General features: G+C 32.7%; 3 protein-coding genes across 34 annotated transcripts in view; 2 read left to right on the forward strand and 1 right to left on the reverse strand.

Moving 5' to 3' along the window:
• LOC132910002 (mucin-2-like) overlaps positions 1-16259 on the forward strand; it is a 708972-nt gene that overhangs the window by 210505 nt on the left and 482208 nt on the right. The gene's annotated exons all lie outside the window — the stretch shown is intronic.
• Positions 396-2662, forward strand: LOC132910027 (eukaryotic translation initiation factor 1A, X-chromosomal). Its single transcript, XM_060965386.1, has 5 exons — positions 396-545; positions 784-867; positions 1087-1323; positions 1447-1547; positions 1682-2662. Exons 1-5 carry the CDS (start codon positions 530-532, stop codon positions 1685-1687), a joined length of 444 nt encoding a protein of 147 aa, XP_060821369.1. The 5' UTR covers positions 396-529; the 3' UTR covers positions 1688-2662.
• LOC132909999 (ankyrin-3-like) overlaps positions 3022-16259 on the reverse strand; it is a 94258-nt gene continuing 81020 nt past the window's right edge. For 15 of the 32 annotated variants that reach the window (XM_060965309.1, XM_060965324.1, XM_060965323.1 and 12 more), the window contains 4 exons: positions 16075-16143; positions 13863-15161; positions 11682-11907; positions 7468-7546 (listed from right to left, as the gene is read on the reverse strand). In XM_060965309.1, the coding sequence (XP_060821292.1) occupies positions 7540-7546; positions 11682-11907; positions 13863-15161; positions 16075-16143 (1601 nt within the window). In that variant the 3' untranslated portion in view covers positions 7468-7539. Of the gene's footprint in view, positions 6232-7467; positions 7547-9103; positions 9159-10295; positions 10394-11681; positions 11908-13862; positions 15162-16074; positions 16144-16259 lie in introns of those variants that run through there. The other 17 variants (XM_060965339.1, XM_060965340.1, XM_060965318.1 and 14 more) reach the window with 11 other exon arrangements.

Here is a 16259-nt window from a genome sequence, read left to right on the forward strand (position 1 = left end):
TATAAAGATTATATTCGTTATTTCTAGTATATAGGTCGATGATTATTTCTACTGGCATTTCACTTTCATGAATGTCGAAATCACGATCGAAATTCATAAAATATGTACGCCTGGATTCTATATCATGGACGTCGGAATATATATTCCTATATATACAGATATGTTACCAACTTAAGAAAGCTACATTCCCTATATTGTCACTAGAAGGTGACTGAATATTTTCCTTTGTACTTTTCACCGACAATTAGTCAAATTTATATCTAAATTTTGACAAACTTCGGACTTAATGGTATAATAATGTATTTTAAAAATTTTTAAAGTAATTTTTATAACGGAAAATTAACTCATTTAAAGAATTAGTGCAAGAAAATAATTTTGTTTCGTGTACTTGACACTTGCGGTAGTCTTCGTCATCCCATGAGGTGTTTAGTGGAGCAACACTCATTACCATTCTATCCGCTCTCCTGATCGGACGTAGTGTACAAGTTTCTCATATATTTATCAAATACACATCTTTCAACAAATCAACATGCCTAAAAATAAGGGTACGTAAATAATTGTGTTTTATATTTTCTTTATATTTTCTTCTTTTGTAGAACTTGTATAGAATTATGTGCAAAATTCGTGGACTTTCTATACAATGTGGTTAGTTTCTTCTAACCTGTTAATGTCAAGTATTTCTTTGGAATCGTTGAATGTATCGTTGATAGACAGAAGTTGAATATTCTTTTTTGGAAAATTTACGAGAAATCGGAATAGTAATTTTTAAACTTATTTTTTTAGGAAAGGGAGGTAAAAATAGGAGAAGAGGTAAAAATGAAAATGAAACAGAAAAAAGAGAATTGGTTTTTAAAGAAGATGGTCAAGGTAAAAATCTTAGAAATGACATTATGATATATATCTGTGTTTTATTATTTAAATCCTTTGAATTGTGTTTATGTTTTCAAAATGATACCATGTGTTAATAATATTAAGTAGACAATACTTTAAATTGATAAAATAGTTTTATAACTTTAAAAAAATTATTACATATAATTAGGAAACATATTTTGAACAACTAAATTTTTATATTACTGTTTCATGTAGAATATGCACAAGTCACAAAAATGCTTGGCAATGGGAGGTTAGAAGCAATGTGCTTTGATGGAGTAAAACGATTGTGTCACATTCGTGGAAAATTGCGAAAAAAGGTATGGATAAATCAAGGCGACATTATATTAATTGGCCTGCGAGATTATCAGGATGCAAAGGCAGATGTCATATTAAAATACACATCAGATGAAGCAAGGAATTTGAAAACTTATGGTGAATTCCCTGAAACTGGTAAGTAATTAATATAAAACACTCGAAATATGAATGTATGTTCAAACCGTGAAAGTATATAAGCTAAATTCATGAAATTTACTTAAAAATCGTGTTCTACCTTTGTTTTTGATATTTTTACAGTGCGTATCAACGATACTGTTACCTTTGTGGAAGATGGTTTTGATGAAGATATTGAATTTGGTGATGAAATTAGCGATGATGATGAAGATGATGTTGACAACGTAAGTATCCAATATCTTCAGTAACATCTATAAAATATAATTATATGAAATTTTAAATTTTAATATACCGTTACCTTGTTTCTTGTTGTATAACTTTAATTCTATTTGTAAGTAAAATATTTTTGGCTTTATAGATCTGATGACCTTCAATATAACTATATTTAAAAGGTATGGTACAAGAGTGCATGAAGATACCTATTTGTTTCACAAGATGCTATTATTTGTTGCGCGATTAAGATAATTAAAATTTTTTTGAAATAAGTAGTCAATTTCTTGTATCTATAAATAAATTTTCACTTACCTGTGTAACATTGTGTTGCAATCTAAAATTGTTAAATCCTGAATTTTCAGGATTCGTATCATTAGACATATGGTATTCACTATATAGCCTGTCTTTTACTTTCATATGATTTTAGTTAGGGATAATATTCCATGTTGAATGGGTATCAAATATGTCAATTTTTTAAAATTAACCTAAAAATGTGTATTAAACAAAGTTCAATGTTAGAAAGAGTAAGGTTTTAAGTGTGCTGTTTGCCCAAATTGAGTTACGAATACAAATAGTTATGTATTTATGTATAATATCAGTACATTGTTCTTGTAGTAAATTTCTTTTGTATATTCTTTAATAACTAACTAAAATGATATACATGCACTGTCGTTGCAATTTTGAACAGGGGAAGTAGTGAGCACCATACATCACTGCAATTATATTTCCATATGTATCAAAGCGTTTCATTGACTCATTTGTTACATAACATGTACAATTTCCCAAAAAAGTTAATTATGCGATTGTATTTTCAAATAGGTCAGTGTAATATTTGAATAATGTAATACTGAATTCAAATGTTTTCATCGTAAATGAAACTGTAATTTCCATAAAAGGTGAACTAGATATCTGAGAATCACACATATTTATTTCAAGAAACAAATTATTCGTTATATGAGATTTCTTATAAATACTATTATTTCATTCTTCTGTACTTTGTATTAAAAAAATTGTCAAAACAAATCAAATCATGTTAACTGCTGTATAAAACATTAATTCCATGAACATGTATTAGATGAAATTAATGTCAACTGTTAACAACGAATAAAAATATATAAAATACTAAGTTTCCTATATTCATTCAATTCCTTCAAGTCCATTTAACTGTAAAAAGACTTATTTATGTAAAGATTACAGTTCTCCTCAAAAAACTAATATGAAATTAAAGTTTGCTTATTTAATAAGAATTTAGTAGGAATTTAATAAATTATTCCTATATACCATAAATATTGAGTAGCTAATATTGTTTCATGCTTAAGCATCAATGAAATTTCAATAATGTCTTCTCCATGTACTTTCTAACTTTTGCATGTTTAAAAATTGATCATGATATACAACAAAAATTACTAAAGTATAATAAGTAGGGTTGGGTATAATTTCATATTCTTGATGTATCATCCTTTTTTGTTACAAGTACATCAAGGATTGTGATGCAACAGTTTATTTATTACATTGTCGTTGATAACTCTATCACACAATAGTATATGATAAAATCATACCTTTTTTCCATTTCTGTTACTTTTTGATATCGTACGTGTGTACAATGGCTTTATAATTTTAATATAACATTGTATTAGTTACGTAGGAGTAAAGCGGAGGAAAATTAGAGTAGCCGCATAGTGTATACGTGTTATTCATAAAACCAAAACCATGAGATATACAAAATTACGTCAGAGCTAGAAGCGCACTGATGCGATACTGAATGTTAAATACATTTTTATTTGAACGCAGGTATGGGAGGACGTCAAATCTCTACATATTTTATTTACGTTGATAATCGCTTTTACGTGAAATCGCAGTAACAGAACAATCATAAGATATTAAAGCGACTCTATTATAAACTTTAGTCAGAGTGCCAACGTTTACCTTATAAATTTAAATCAATTTCTATGATCGTCCTATACATTTCGTTAGAAGAATTAGTTACAACATTTCACTGAAGTACTATTAGTAAAAATTAGAATTAAACAAACGAATTAACGTTTTAGACATTTAATTTCGTGTATAACTTCATATTAAAGTTGTTCGGATTGAGGAATGAAATAGGTTTGTTTTACCATGTTCTTGATTTAAAAATGTATGTAGTGGGTGATAAGCTTAGGCAATTACAAAATGTGTACGTATTTTTTATAGCGTAACATTACTGGCTTATAGAAAATATTTATGAGAAAGATTTATAATTATGATTTTATAGTTTATGAAGATACATACATTATACCTGTATACTGTAGACAAATAAGTAGCATATAGAATAAATAATTTGAACTTTTTCTCAATTAAGAATTAAGAATTTAATTATTGCCTTATAAGCATATGTTATGTTTAATAAATATATATCATTAGAATTATATGTATATATTATATTGACATTTGTGTTTAATTAAAACCAATCTTTTTTTAATAAAGTGAAATGAAATAGAAATAGACTTATACGAAATTCGTTATATGTAAATAAGCAAATCTGATTTACTTGCATTTTAAGTAGAAAAAACTAAGAAAACATAAACTAGCCAGTGAAGTTACGTGGTCGACACTGTATTTGCATATCTTTTATCAACGTACTCAATAGAGTATAGATAGTAGTTATTAGTAAAAAATGTACTGATATACTGCAGAAAAATGACAGTGAATAAAAAGATTCTGTCGTCAATGGACTGCAATAGTTCGTCGTGTTACATCGGTTTCTTGCGTCTCGTGTAAAAGGGAAAATAGTTTTTTGTTTTGTAATACAAATAATGTATCGTAACAGTCAGAATATTTAAATGCCAGTATCGCAACGTCCGTAATGAGTTATATAATAAATGTTACGACAGTACATAGGAGCATAATGTTTTATTTTGATGCGTGTGTGATTGTGCCTTTGGTCCTTAGGTCAAATAGGCTCTAGGCAAGTCTATTAAACATAGAATAACAGTCATTATAGATAATAATTTATAAACTTCAGATGCATAATTATATCTTCTCAATATATTGTACATTAATAGAATAGCTTATTTAAAGTATGTATATTTATGTATATGTGTATATATATATTTTTTCTTTTAAATACATACTATATACGATTCCTTTCTGTGCCTTTTAAAACTGTGTTATACATTGAAAGCTAACGCTGCTTAAATATTAAGACGTGTTTCGAGTCGTAAGAGTTTAAACAACACATTTTTCTCTATAGTCATGATGTCATCTGCCATCTCTTTCGTTTTTCTTTTTTCTTTTATAATAATTTTAATAATTTACACGATCGCGATACAAAGGATAGATCGTCGATTAACATTCCCTCCAATCTCGAGATTTATGCATGTAACATTTGTCCAATGATTCCGCTATATAAATAAAATATTCATGTTTTAATCTTGCAATTATTACAATCGTATAATAGTACATTTATATAAGTTACGCTAAGAAATTATTATATATACAATTAAAAATTGTTAGGAAATATTCTTTTAAATAAGTTAAATTTACATTGTATTACGATCCATGAAAACATGTATTTCTTGTAGCTATTCAAATCGGCAGATAGACGGGCATAGTTTGCATTTTCCCAAACAAGTACCCCAATTTTGCACCTTGTCCGAATTTCCAATGATTCGAATAACAACAAGAATTTGTTTCTTCTTTTAGAATCTGTGTATGTGTGTGTATGTGTGCAGTTCATCATCAAAAAACGTGACACGAGTGTTGCTGACCTATCAAGCGGTATATTGCGCGGATAGATATACAATCATCCTAAAGCTAAAACGAACTGCCAAGTGGCGAGTTATGCAAAGTCACCGAATATCTGCTCTTTTTCGATTCCATCTCGCGTATCTGTTCCATATTTCAAAAGTGTCTATCAAATATATATCGCCGTAATGTTTGGTCGGGCCTGCATCTCAGACGAATATTTTCTTTTACGATTTCATCTTTTCTTTTTTTTTCTGTTTCATTGCTTTTGTCCATATTGTTCCTGTAAGCGTTTGCTCCTTCGTTAGTTTTCTCTTTCTGTTTCTTTTTTCGCTTTGAACAACACGAGAAAGGCGTTGTACATGGACGGGTTGGCTTAGTGAAGACTAGCGAAGTCAGCTAGTCGGACTAGCGACGACATACGTTATTTAATCGCAAGATTAAACGTAAATATATAAGGCAACTTAATGCAACCGAAAGGCAAGCAAATCCGAAGCGTAGGCCATGAGTGTGAGAGTAAATTGTCGTGCATATTTTTCATGTGTTTTCACCAAGCACCGATAGAATAATTCGCTATATTATTTGATATAGACGCGAACAGGATCTATATCGATAGATAGATACTCTTCATTTTTTGATTTTAGTTTTATTTTATTTATAGAATTGTCTCGTTTAACGTTCGAGGATACGTTAAATCAGACAAGATAGGTGCTTCCTTCGATTAGTGCTAGAGAATTTTCATAATTTTTTTATAATTAATTTTTTTCTTGTTTTATTATGCACGATTAGCAGATGACGAAGAATTTCTTCTTGTTCCAATAATCGCCCACGAGACCCTTATTGCTTCACTGTTCTCGCCTTTCTTCCATCATGAATCGATCGACAATCTTCTGCATGGACTCTCGCAATTCGTCTGGACCACTGGCGGTTCCGCTGGTCGTTGTGATTACGTGTACAGTTCTCGTTATTCTGCAAAGGAGTAAATTTTAGTATTGTTTATCTTAAACACAAAGTCAAATTAATAACATGAAAACGAAAAATAATTATCGCAGATATTATTATTGTCTCGATCATGTACTCCTAATTAAAATTTTCTAAATCTACCACGTACAAGTAAAAGTTATATAGAAATATTTATAAATTTCTATTCAATTCGTATGACGTTAAATATTGCCATATAAAATAAACGTAGAGAATATTTTTCTACTTCATAGGAAATTGAATGTGGTTTTAAAATGTTTTCGACGTTCTTTAATTATATTTTAAGAAGGATATATGTTACATCCCGTTAGATGGTCCGTTCGACGACCCTTTCCGTCTGACCGCCAAGGCCTACCCCTCGTTACACTGACCTGCAAGAAACCCAAGGAATCACCATAAACCGAATCTTTCCAGCTTAATTATTATTATTATTCACACAAGTATTTTCGGTTTATGGATGATCCTTTGAACAATCCTTGGGTTTATTGCACAACTAATCCGCGTCCTTAGTTCACATCGAGCTTTCTTCCTAAATAGTACGAGATGCGTTAATCACTTCTCTTCTACTCCTCGGAGAGTCAAGCCACTGTTCTTCTACCCCTCGGACAATCAAGTACTTTGCTCTAACATACCTCGGGTAGTCAACTCTATTGTTCTTTCGCTCATCGGGCAGTTAAGTCTACTATTCAGTCACGATCTTGGCATATAACGCGCTAACATTATCAACCCTCGGGTCAAACATTGTATTTTCCGACGACCTCAAAATATTTTCTAAGTGTTGTAAGTTTGGTGAATATACTTATATTATATAACTGTAGACTACAGTTATTCAACAACAAACACCCCTATTATCCCAAAAGAAATAAGGGGAAATAAGGGGATCGTCCTGCTCGCGGTGTCGATTCGTATAATCGTAACGGGAATTTACGACTCCCGTTGACGCGTCTCCCCGCGACTGGACGAAAATACAATATATTAAACTTATTCAATTATAGGTATTGAACTAATTTAAGTTATGTAACAACGAATAAAAATGTTTAAACTCAAATAATGAGTTTTACTTCTATTCTATTTTATTTCGAATCTTGTATTAATAATTTTTTTTTTTTAAGAAGACCTAATTCTTTAGATTTTAAATATAAATATTAATAACACTTTCAAATACAGTGAATTTGGCCCAGTTTGACTGAAAATTTGTTGATAATGATTCCTTTTTATAAATACCTTTCCTGAGTTTCAGGGTCCTCCTCTGTCGTTGTCGTTTCCATGTAGGATGGCTCGCTAAGTTGCAAAAAGTCAGATTCTGCGTAACAAATGAGAATTTATGAAAAGACATGTCCCTGCGTGTGGGATACAATATCTTACTATTTTAGCGGTTCACATAGATACAAGTACCAATCGTATATATCTTTCAATGTTACATCATGCCCAAAACAAGGGGTAATACTAGACACATATAAAAAAAGTAACAACATCGCTATACATTTGACGATACATAATATATAATACGCATTTTCACTCAGCCAACTATGCAACCGCTTTTCTTACATTTCACGTACATTATCTCAATTCGTTATAAATATTTTACGTATTCATTTAATGGTCGTGTTTAACGATGTTTCAGTTCATAATGTCTGCCACAGGAAGTGAATAATATATCAATGAAATTATACTTTGATGAAATATAATATTCGACTCCCTATATGCTCGATTATGAAATACTTTACGCATGCGATCTACGATTATCAGAATAATCTTGATTTCAATTCTCCTTCTTCGAATTTCCATTTCGTCACATGTAGTACAAGTACTATGGCACTAATAGCAGCGCTCGAGAGTCTATATAGATTAATTTGTAATCATTAAGTATGACATAATTACTGAGGCACGTTTAAAATATTTCTCACAAGATAGGTTTCGATTCTTTGAATTTTTCATTGGTGAAAATCCTCGTGTTCTGAGAGTAATAGAAGGAAGACAATTGTGTTATATTTTTACGTAACGTTACGTAACAAAATATAACATTTATAAATTAATAACTAGAACATTTATATGTATTAAACACATCCTATTATATAGAATGCAACAAAATATGATTTAATTAATGGTTTACTTTACTCGGGGATATTTCATAGGATACTGTGCATCGATTCTACTACATAAACACATATTTTTGAGATAAACGCTGTGTTGTAAAAAAGAAAAAAAAAAAAAAAAAAAAGAAAAAAGACAGACTATTCAAATAAAGCACACACATTACTTCGATTCAATTACTTCAGAATCCCTTGGAGTTTCACTGATAAAGCAAAATGAAAAGAAACCTTCCTTGTAAGCAGGACTGTGCTGCACGCAGCGAGCTCGTGTGAAGCGCTGATAAAAGCTACTGAATAATAAAGCGTTTAGCAGTTAGTCATAAGATATATAAGTACTAAAACTTTCCGATACAACAGAAGAGTATTCACTACGGTAAAAACTGAAATGGGGATTTCTTCGGTGGAAAATAAGTAAGATTACGTTTGTAAGGATAAGTCTACAAGTCGTATATTCTAAAAATCGAGTCTATCGAGTCTTGACCAAACGCTACCCTACGTAAAAGGATACTAATTTAATCGTCATGAAACTATGGAGATACAGAAACGCTACGTCAATACACGCTATGTCGAACAAATTTTTAGACGAAAACGATATATTACACGTTCGTACTGTAAACATTTCTCTAAAAAAATCATTTCCAATGAATAAAGAATCAATATCAAAGTATATTCGAAATTCCAACGACTAAAATAGAAAAAAGTATTTGCAAATTGTACACTCGTCGACAGTTCGAGCTTTATCATTGTATCAACAGTATCGTACTTACAATTTTCGACCGAGGAAAACGCTCTCTTGTTTTGACCGTAGCTCTTTGAAACACCCTGTATATAGTGGCAATAAGTTTAAAGGGGCGCGTACTAACTACATCAGTTAGTATTGTTAGACGAACGGTCAAGTGTTACTGCAATTATTATTACGGTTTTGGATTTATAGCTTTCCTTTGAAAGAGAGAAGCAATTTTGTGCATTCTCATATATTTGCGTTCCTCCAGCACTTTTCTTCCAAACATTTCTCTTCCTTTCAAAGACATATTTTACGAATAGGAAGATTTATAAAGTTATTATATTTGTACGTCCTTTTAAATATTTAAAATACGCGGGTTCGAATATTTATTTGAACGTTTAAACGGATGAATATCTCTTCTAAAGTAACTTCTTCGAATTTGACAAATATGGATCTTTTATTTAATATGCTAGTCGAAGAAAACTAATTAATTCGACGATTAAAAAATCTCTTGGACATAAGTAATTTTGTAATTTATAGATCCCCTATTTTTGATTTCTATTAAGAATAAATCATATATCTATATTTGCAAAACTGAAAATTAATTTGTTTTTATTAATTTCAAATAAAAGTTTCTGATTAAGATATAATCCGGTTGATCAGTAAACACATTACGCTTTTACAAAATTACAAAAATATTTATATTGCATAAAATTCGTATCTCACTTGCAAACGACTGCTTGACTTTTTTCAAAAAATTTGATTGCTCCATTACGAATGTAAAGAAGTAAAGGAAATTTATTTCGCATCTTACTTTCTTACTAAAATTAGTCGCGCTTCTATCGTTAATTATCGAAGATTAATCTTTAAAAACAGGCGAAATTATTTGATCAGAAGAAAAGTACAGGATCATCACAAGTGCCGTGTAAACTTGCACATAGTCACGTCGGAAGTGCATTTGACGAACGAACACGATTAGTGCGGTCGTTCAGCCATTAGCATAATAACATTTTTGCAAACTCTAAACATAAAGGTTGGAGCGTTTCCAGTTTCACACAGGTAAGAATCTAACTCTAAGATAAACATTCTGCATTGACAAGCTGCATCGAACCGTACGAAAAGTACCTTTCGAAGCGGTGGAACGTTCATTTGGAACTCAATCTGTCGAGCGATCTTGTATGGTGTAAAATGGTTTCGTGTTCAGACGCACGTGTACATAGATAAAGGTTACTTACATGACGATTCGCCTAACAATCCTAACGTGACTAAAATATACGATTTGTTGGTCCCTCTACACTTTAGCTTTATCTTGAGTTGCTTATTGTCAGAAGAGCTAGAAAGGGTAAATAGTGAAAACTATAGGACGCATGAAATTAATGTGAGAATTCGAGCTCTATTATTTTAGTTTTTCTTGGGTACGTGCATCAGGCGTAGAGAAACGCTATTACGTGGAGGGATGAAAAAGTGGAATTATTGCCTTGTAAAACGCTGCAAGAGACAAACTTAAAGATTGGTATAAAATGCGATAAAGTATCATGCGAGGTGTCGATTATATTTTAAATCATGCAGTATTCGATATGTCGCGTCGATAGGATCAATCAAACGTGTGAGAAAAAAAAAAGCTTGCATACGAATCTTTTTGAAAATTTATACTTTCTCTATTACCTGTTTCGTAAGTACATGTACGATGCTATATTTCTCTTGAATATCATACCTACGTGATGATTATCATTCTTGCAATTACATGCTCTAGATATTAAAAGCTAAACCAACGTAGTAGAAAATTAGTTTTAATAACTGCAGTTATTATTTATCTACGGTTTCTCTAAAATTAGCATTAAATCGTGTGCCTGTATTTATCCCATTGTTGCTTTCAATATTACTATACGGTATATTGAATAAACATATATGTAAATCGTCAATATTCAACTTCTCTGGGACTGTGCATACTGTAAAAATATCATTTGTTTCTTAAAACATTGTGTCTAGAAATGTGTAGTTGGAGGGTTTCTTTTTAATCCTAAACCTATACATATATATGAAATGCTTTATAAATCTTTATCAAACACTAATATCATATTCTGTTAATTATGGTAAAATTATAGACAAATGAAAACGAATTTTCTAAATTTTATATCACGGGACAAAACGTTATATTACTATAATTATTTATTTCTTTTCATTCGAGAATCAATGTTTAATTTACAGCGACTTTCAGTTATCATATCATTATTATCATATTATTACTTAGAATATTTGAATAAATTTAAGAATAGGTATAACATACAAACAAAGAATTTTAATTCCACATATTTGTTAGACAAGTACTAACATCGAAATACTATAACGTGACAGCATTTGAAATGTTATGCGTCTTTAAAATAGTTTCACTCTTACTATTAACAGAATAAGTATTTAATGTTTAATCAAACATTTATGAATTCTAAACAACCTACTTGAAAATATTAATAAATTAATAATAAACTGATACGGAGGTATCAACTTTGTAAAACTTAAATTTCATAGCAATTTATGGTGTATCTAGAAATTTATATATTTTAAATCTTTCCCAATTCAAATTCCTCATAATAGAAATAAATAAAATGAAGGGTAAATCGTACCCAGTTTGCCTCGGGTCATTGTTAGAGAGGGTGTAGATGGCACGTTGGAACGTTCGTGGCTCCAAGACAAGAATTATTGCTAGTAGGACCACCAATGTAGCGGCAGCTACGCTCATCCAACATGCGCAGCCCGCTCTACCGGAAGTCTTCGTCCTAGGTGTTCCCTCAACTGTACTTCGCCGTGTGCTCGAGCAAACCGACTGTATCGAACTGTCTGTTTCTGTCACTTAAACATTACGTCCTCCTATGAATTTTTTGCTATCCGATTTGCATGTATACTCTTTTGATAAATTGATTCGACTGAATTCTGCGATCCCACGCCGTGATTAGTATGAAGAAACAGCGGGCGAAGTATGCGAAGAGAATAGCAGCGATCATCGCGTCGATGTGTTCGATCGATGCTTTTGATTTTTTGTTTTTGTCACATGACAAGGATATTTTTAAACATCGATGACCCGAAAGCTGAGAAACTTTCGCGTGCGTTATACCTCTTGTTATTGACGATAATTATGTCCTTTTGAGGATTAATTATTGTAGACTCCGGGTTAAATTTACCCCAAACGTAAAGCTTTTGTTGATGACTTTGCGAAGCCAAAACGAATTTTTTTAAAGATTTGCCACTGAATTTTTTTAGTGGATTGTTACAGATATTTCACATATATGAGGTACGATATAGCCAATGCGTTATAGGATCACCCAATTAATGCGACTTCAAGGCTGATAGTAAAAGATCTTGTAGATTTTTATCGCGTGAAATGATTAATATTCGTCGTGTAATTCTTGATATGTTGAAAAATTTTGGGATTAAATGGAAAATCCTGTATATGTGATCTTTAGTACGTGTACCATCGCTATTTCGTTTTGTATTAATGGATTGGTATAGATGTATTATATTATCGATGTGGAATTTCGTAAAAGATATCGGACTGATTCAATCTAAAAAGTAATATCATATCTTTGTATTAGTACGTATGAAGATATTTTCAAAATTTAGTATATTTAATTACATTTATCAAGAAACTTATATTTTACAATTTTGAAACATTTTTATTTAGATATTCAGTTTTAAATTTTCGAAAGTGATATGTAATAACTTTTGCCTTAAAGATATATATTTCTCTATAGTAACTAAAGATAATATAAGATAAAGTTTCCAATATGCATAAATACTTTCAACTTTTTAATTCGTTTCTCTCTTTCTCTACAAATAAATTAGAATACGATATTTCTTTTTATATATGTGCAATTTTAAAAATTCGTCGGGTACAATTATTGACCACGAATGACCATCAATGTGAAAAGTATGCTAGTCCCAGAAGCACCTGATTGCAACTTTATCCGTTCAACCAAAACCAACGATAGGGGGGGAAAAATAGGATAAAACTTCTTTTTCAACGAAGCACATTGAATCGATCACCAACAACCCTATGATGTAATACTCGCCCATGATAACTTCACGAAGAATAAAAAAACCACACACGTATGCAGATTTTACGACTGCATTTCACAAGCTTTGTTTTTCCTTGCGAATGGTTATCATCGTTTTATACGGTCAATATTCTTCCACCTTGTGCAAATACACCTCGAGTTACAAATGTTATGCAAGCTTAATATCATGCAACATCGTGTGCAAATAAAGAAAATATATATATATATATTAAATTAGCCATTGACACAATTTTTTCGCAATTTATCAGCAAGAAAACCATATTCAATTATCTTCTTTGTCTAAAAATCCATTTTTCCATTTAGAATTGACTTAATTTCTTTTAAAAGTAATTATAATGTATCTATCATTTATATAAATTTCGAATGATTGTATTTTTTACTGAATATCCTTAAGTTTCCAAAGTTTTTCAAATATACAGTTTTCTATAGCTCGTCCTAACATTTTCTTCTTAGTTAGTACATCCTAATCTATTTCTTTTCTAAATGTTAACACTTATTCTTAATTCGAAGAAAATCGTACGAACGTCGTACGTATGCCGTCTAGAAGGCCTGAATTAGTAAATACGAACTTTGCAAGCTAAACCGAGATTGGAACAAAAACGATAAACAGGTGCAGTTGCATGCAAACAAAGCGTGCCACAAATAAAAGCATACAGAAGACCGCAAAATTCACGTTCTCGGATCTGACTGTCTCTCAGGTAACTTGGTTAGCGGGATATGTACATTGCTTACTTAGAAGGTTAGCTGTGAGTGCGGTACCTTGGTCGTCCTCCAACGGGGACAGTTCCGCACCTTCGTGCAGTGCTACATCAGACCCGCTGGAACTGCCCAATGTACACCTCTTGCTTGGAGATCTTCTCCTCGATCGTGGTGAATCGTCACTTTCAGTATCGCTGTTTAAATCATGTCGCGAGCTACCATTTTTAGTATACATATCGCCGTTACCGGAACTAGGCGACGTGTCTTGAGAGAGTTGGCTCTCCCATTGCTCTACTTTCTCGTCGTTCAGGAACGAACGATCTGTCAGACTGACATGGGCCCACGGCTCAGACATCTCGCTAGTGCTCTTTATGATCTTTGCCGATAGCTGTTCGATATTGAACGGCAAACTATCACGGCCTTTTACAACTGGTACCGGTATATCACCGTAATCGCCACTAGCCGCCATCGCTCGTACGATTCGTTCGGTTTGTTCCGTGTCGATGGATTCGGTCGCGAAACACCGTACAGTCGTCACCGTCTTCGTCACGATCTCCCTCGAGACCACTTCGTCTGTGACGCTTCTCTGAACCTTGGATATCGTTGTACGAGTCGCGCTATCGTAACTGCTTGGTAAATTCTCTACAATCGTCGTCTCTGTCGTCACAAATTTATCCGGTCTGGATAAATCTGTTTCGTTATCTTCTTTAATCGTGACTGTCACTGTTTCTACTTTCTTTACGGTTTCACCTATCTGTTCAAACTTCTCAGAATCGAATAAATTGTCACGCGTATCTGCTGTTACTGTCGTAGGTCTTGTTTCGTCCGATACTTCGGGTTTTATCGAATCGCTCTTCTCCTTATCTTCTTCCAGTTGTCGCGCTTCTTTCTCACCGAGCGGCTCCTCTGACAACTCCTCGAGCAACTTGTCAGTACGTTCTACTAAATCTATCGACTGTGTGGCGAGTGAATCTATCGTCACTTTTGGCTGATAGTCGTCTGACTTTAATGTTTTACGTTCCTTCGACTCGATACTTGTTACTGTTTTGCTCACCGTCGTTTCGTTATCCATAGATTTCTTTACTTTCACCGGTATTTTACTTTTTGGGCTGCTTTTCTCCGGGGAGTGCCCTTCTCGGAGCGGCTTCGATTGCTCGTTTGTTTTATATTTGAGACTGTACGGCCTGCAGTAGACTTCGGAAGCTTCTCCGAACTCTAGATCTGTTTCGATGGACGACCTGGTAGAGTGTCGCGGGGCGGGAACAGGTTGCTTTGTTGGAGCAGAAGTAGCATGCCTCTCTACAGTCCCATCAATCTCAGCCGAATCATGCCCTGACCCATCCAAAAGGACATGGACAAGAACAGGAACAAGGACATAAAGCACATTGATACACACTAAGAATTTCAAGTCTAGCCCAGCTGCGACAGTTGGACTGAAAGATTCAGCGTGTTCTGGTCTCACAAACGTACTTGTGTGTACGCGCATACACACGAAACTCGTGTGCCCACACACGCATGCATATTTTACCGCATTATATGCCTGTGTGTGTGTGTGCAGCACACGTCTACATTTAGTTTTTAATTTAGTTAGTATCAATACTGCAACAGGATTAGTATGTTTATAAAAAAACACTCATCATATATAAATAGTGTCTAGTCGTGGCGCCTGAATCTTACTAAAACGTACCCTGCAAAACAACTACGTTTCATAGTATCAGAACAAAAAATTAAAAAGGATTACTTCTTATTTCTCTGTTTCTTTTCAATCTTTAGAGTTTGCGGGGAATCCAACTTAAGAAGCGTGATTCTTGTGAACTGACTAAAAAGCGATTACTTCTTGTAACAATGAAGAGAATCAGTGTAATAAAAATAATAATCTTTACTTACCAAACTAAGTAAATATAAAAGAAAAATTCTCTAAGCTACTTCGTCTCAACTAAACATTTATTTATTCGACATTGCTATATAGAAGATAGATCGAAGGTGTCCCAAGTATTCAAATTGTCGTACAAAGAACAGAACTTTTATCGTTACTCGATGACATTTAATCTATTATGCCGCAAAGAGGTATCTATTTAGTAAGAAACGTGCGCACAATATTAGTGTGAAAGCGTCGGCAGGTGCTAACTATGGAAGATAAAGCTAAATATAAATGAGGGCACCAAAATAGATTCTGCTAACGTATTGATCTTGGGCCTGCGATCTGTGTTCGTGACTTTTTATACTTTCTTTGGCCATACGTTACCTGATTTTGTCGGTGATCGTGCTTGATCGGCTAGACTCTGTGCTCGTTTTGCAGCCTCTTCGGTAACATCTGAAAAAGTAGATAAACGTGATGTAAGAAAACGGATAATGACAATTTAAACATTGAAAGCAATGATTTGACAAAGATTAGATGAATGATGTTTTCCCTGCATGGCATACCTCGGT

Source organism: Bombus pascuorum, chromosome 8 (genome assembly GCF_905332965.1).
Source record: "Bombus pascuorum chromosome 8, iyBomPasc1.1, whole genome shotgun sequence".
NCBI lineage: Eukaryota > Metazoa > Arthropoda > Insecta > Hymenoptera > Apidae > Bombus > Bombus pascuorum.

Bases quoted from the DNA above. Each gene is read 5' to 3' on its own strand.
- LOC132910027 (XM_060965386.1), top strand. The intron at 868-1,086 runs GTAAAAATCTTA...TGTTTCATGTAG, and splicing joins TTTTAAAGAAGATGGTCAAG to AATATGCACAAGTCACAAAA. The intron at 1,324-1,446 runs GTAAGTAATTAA...ATATTTTTACAG, and splicing joins TGGTGAATTCCCTGAAACTG to TGCGTATCAACGATACTGTT.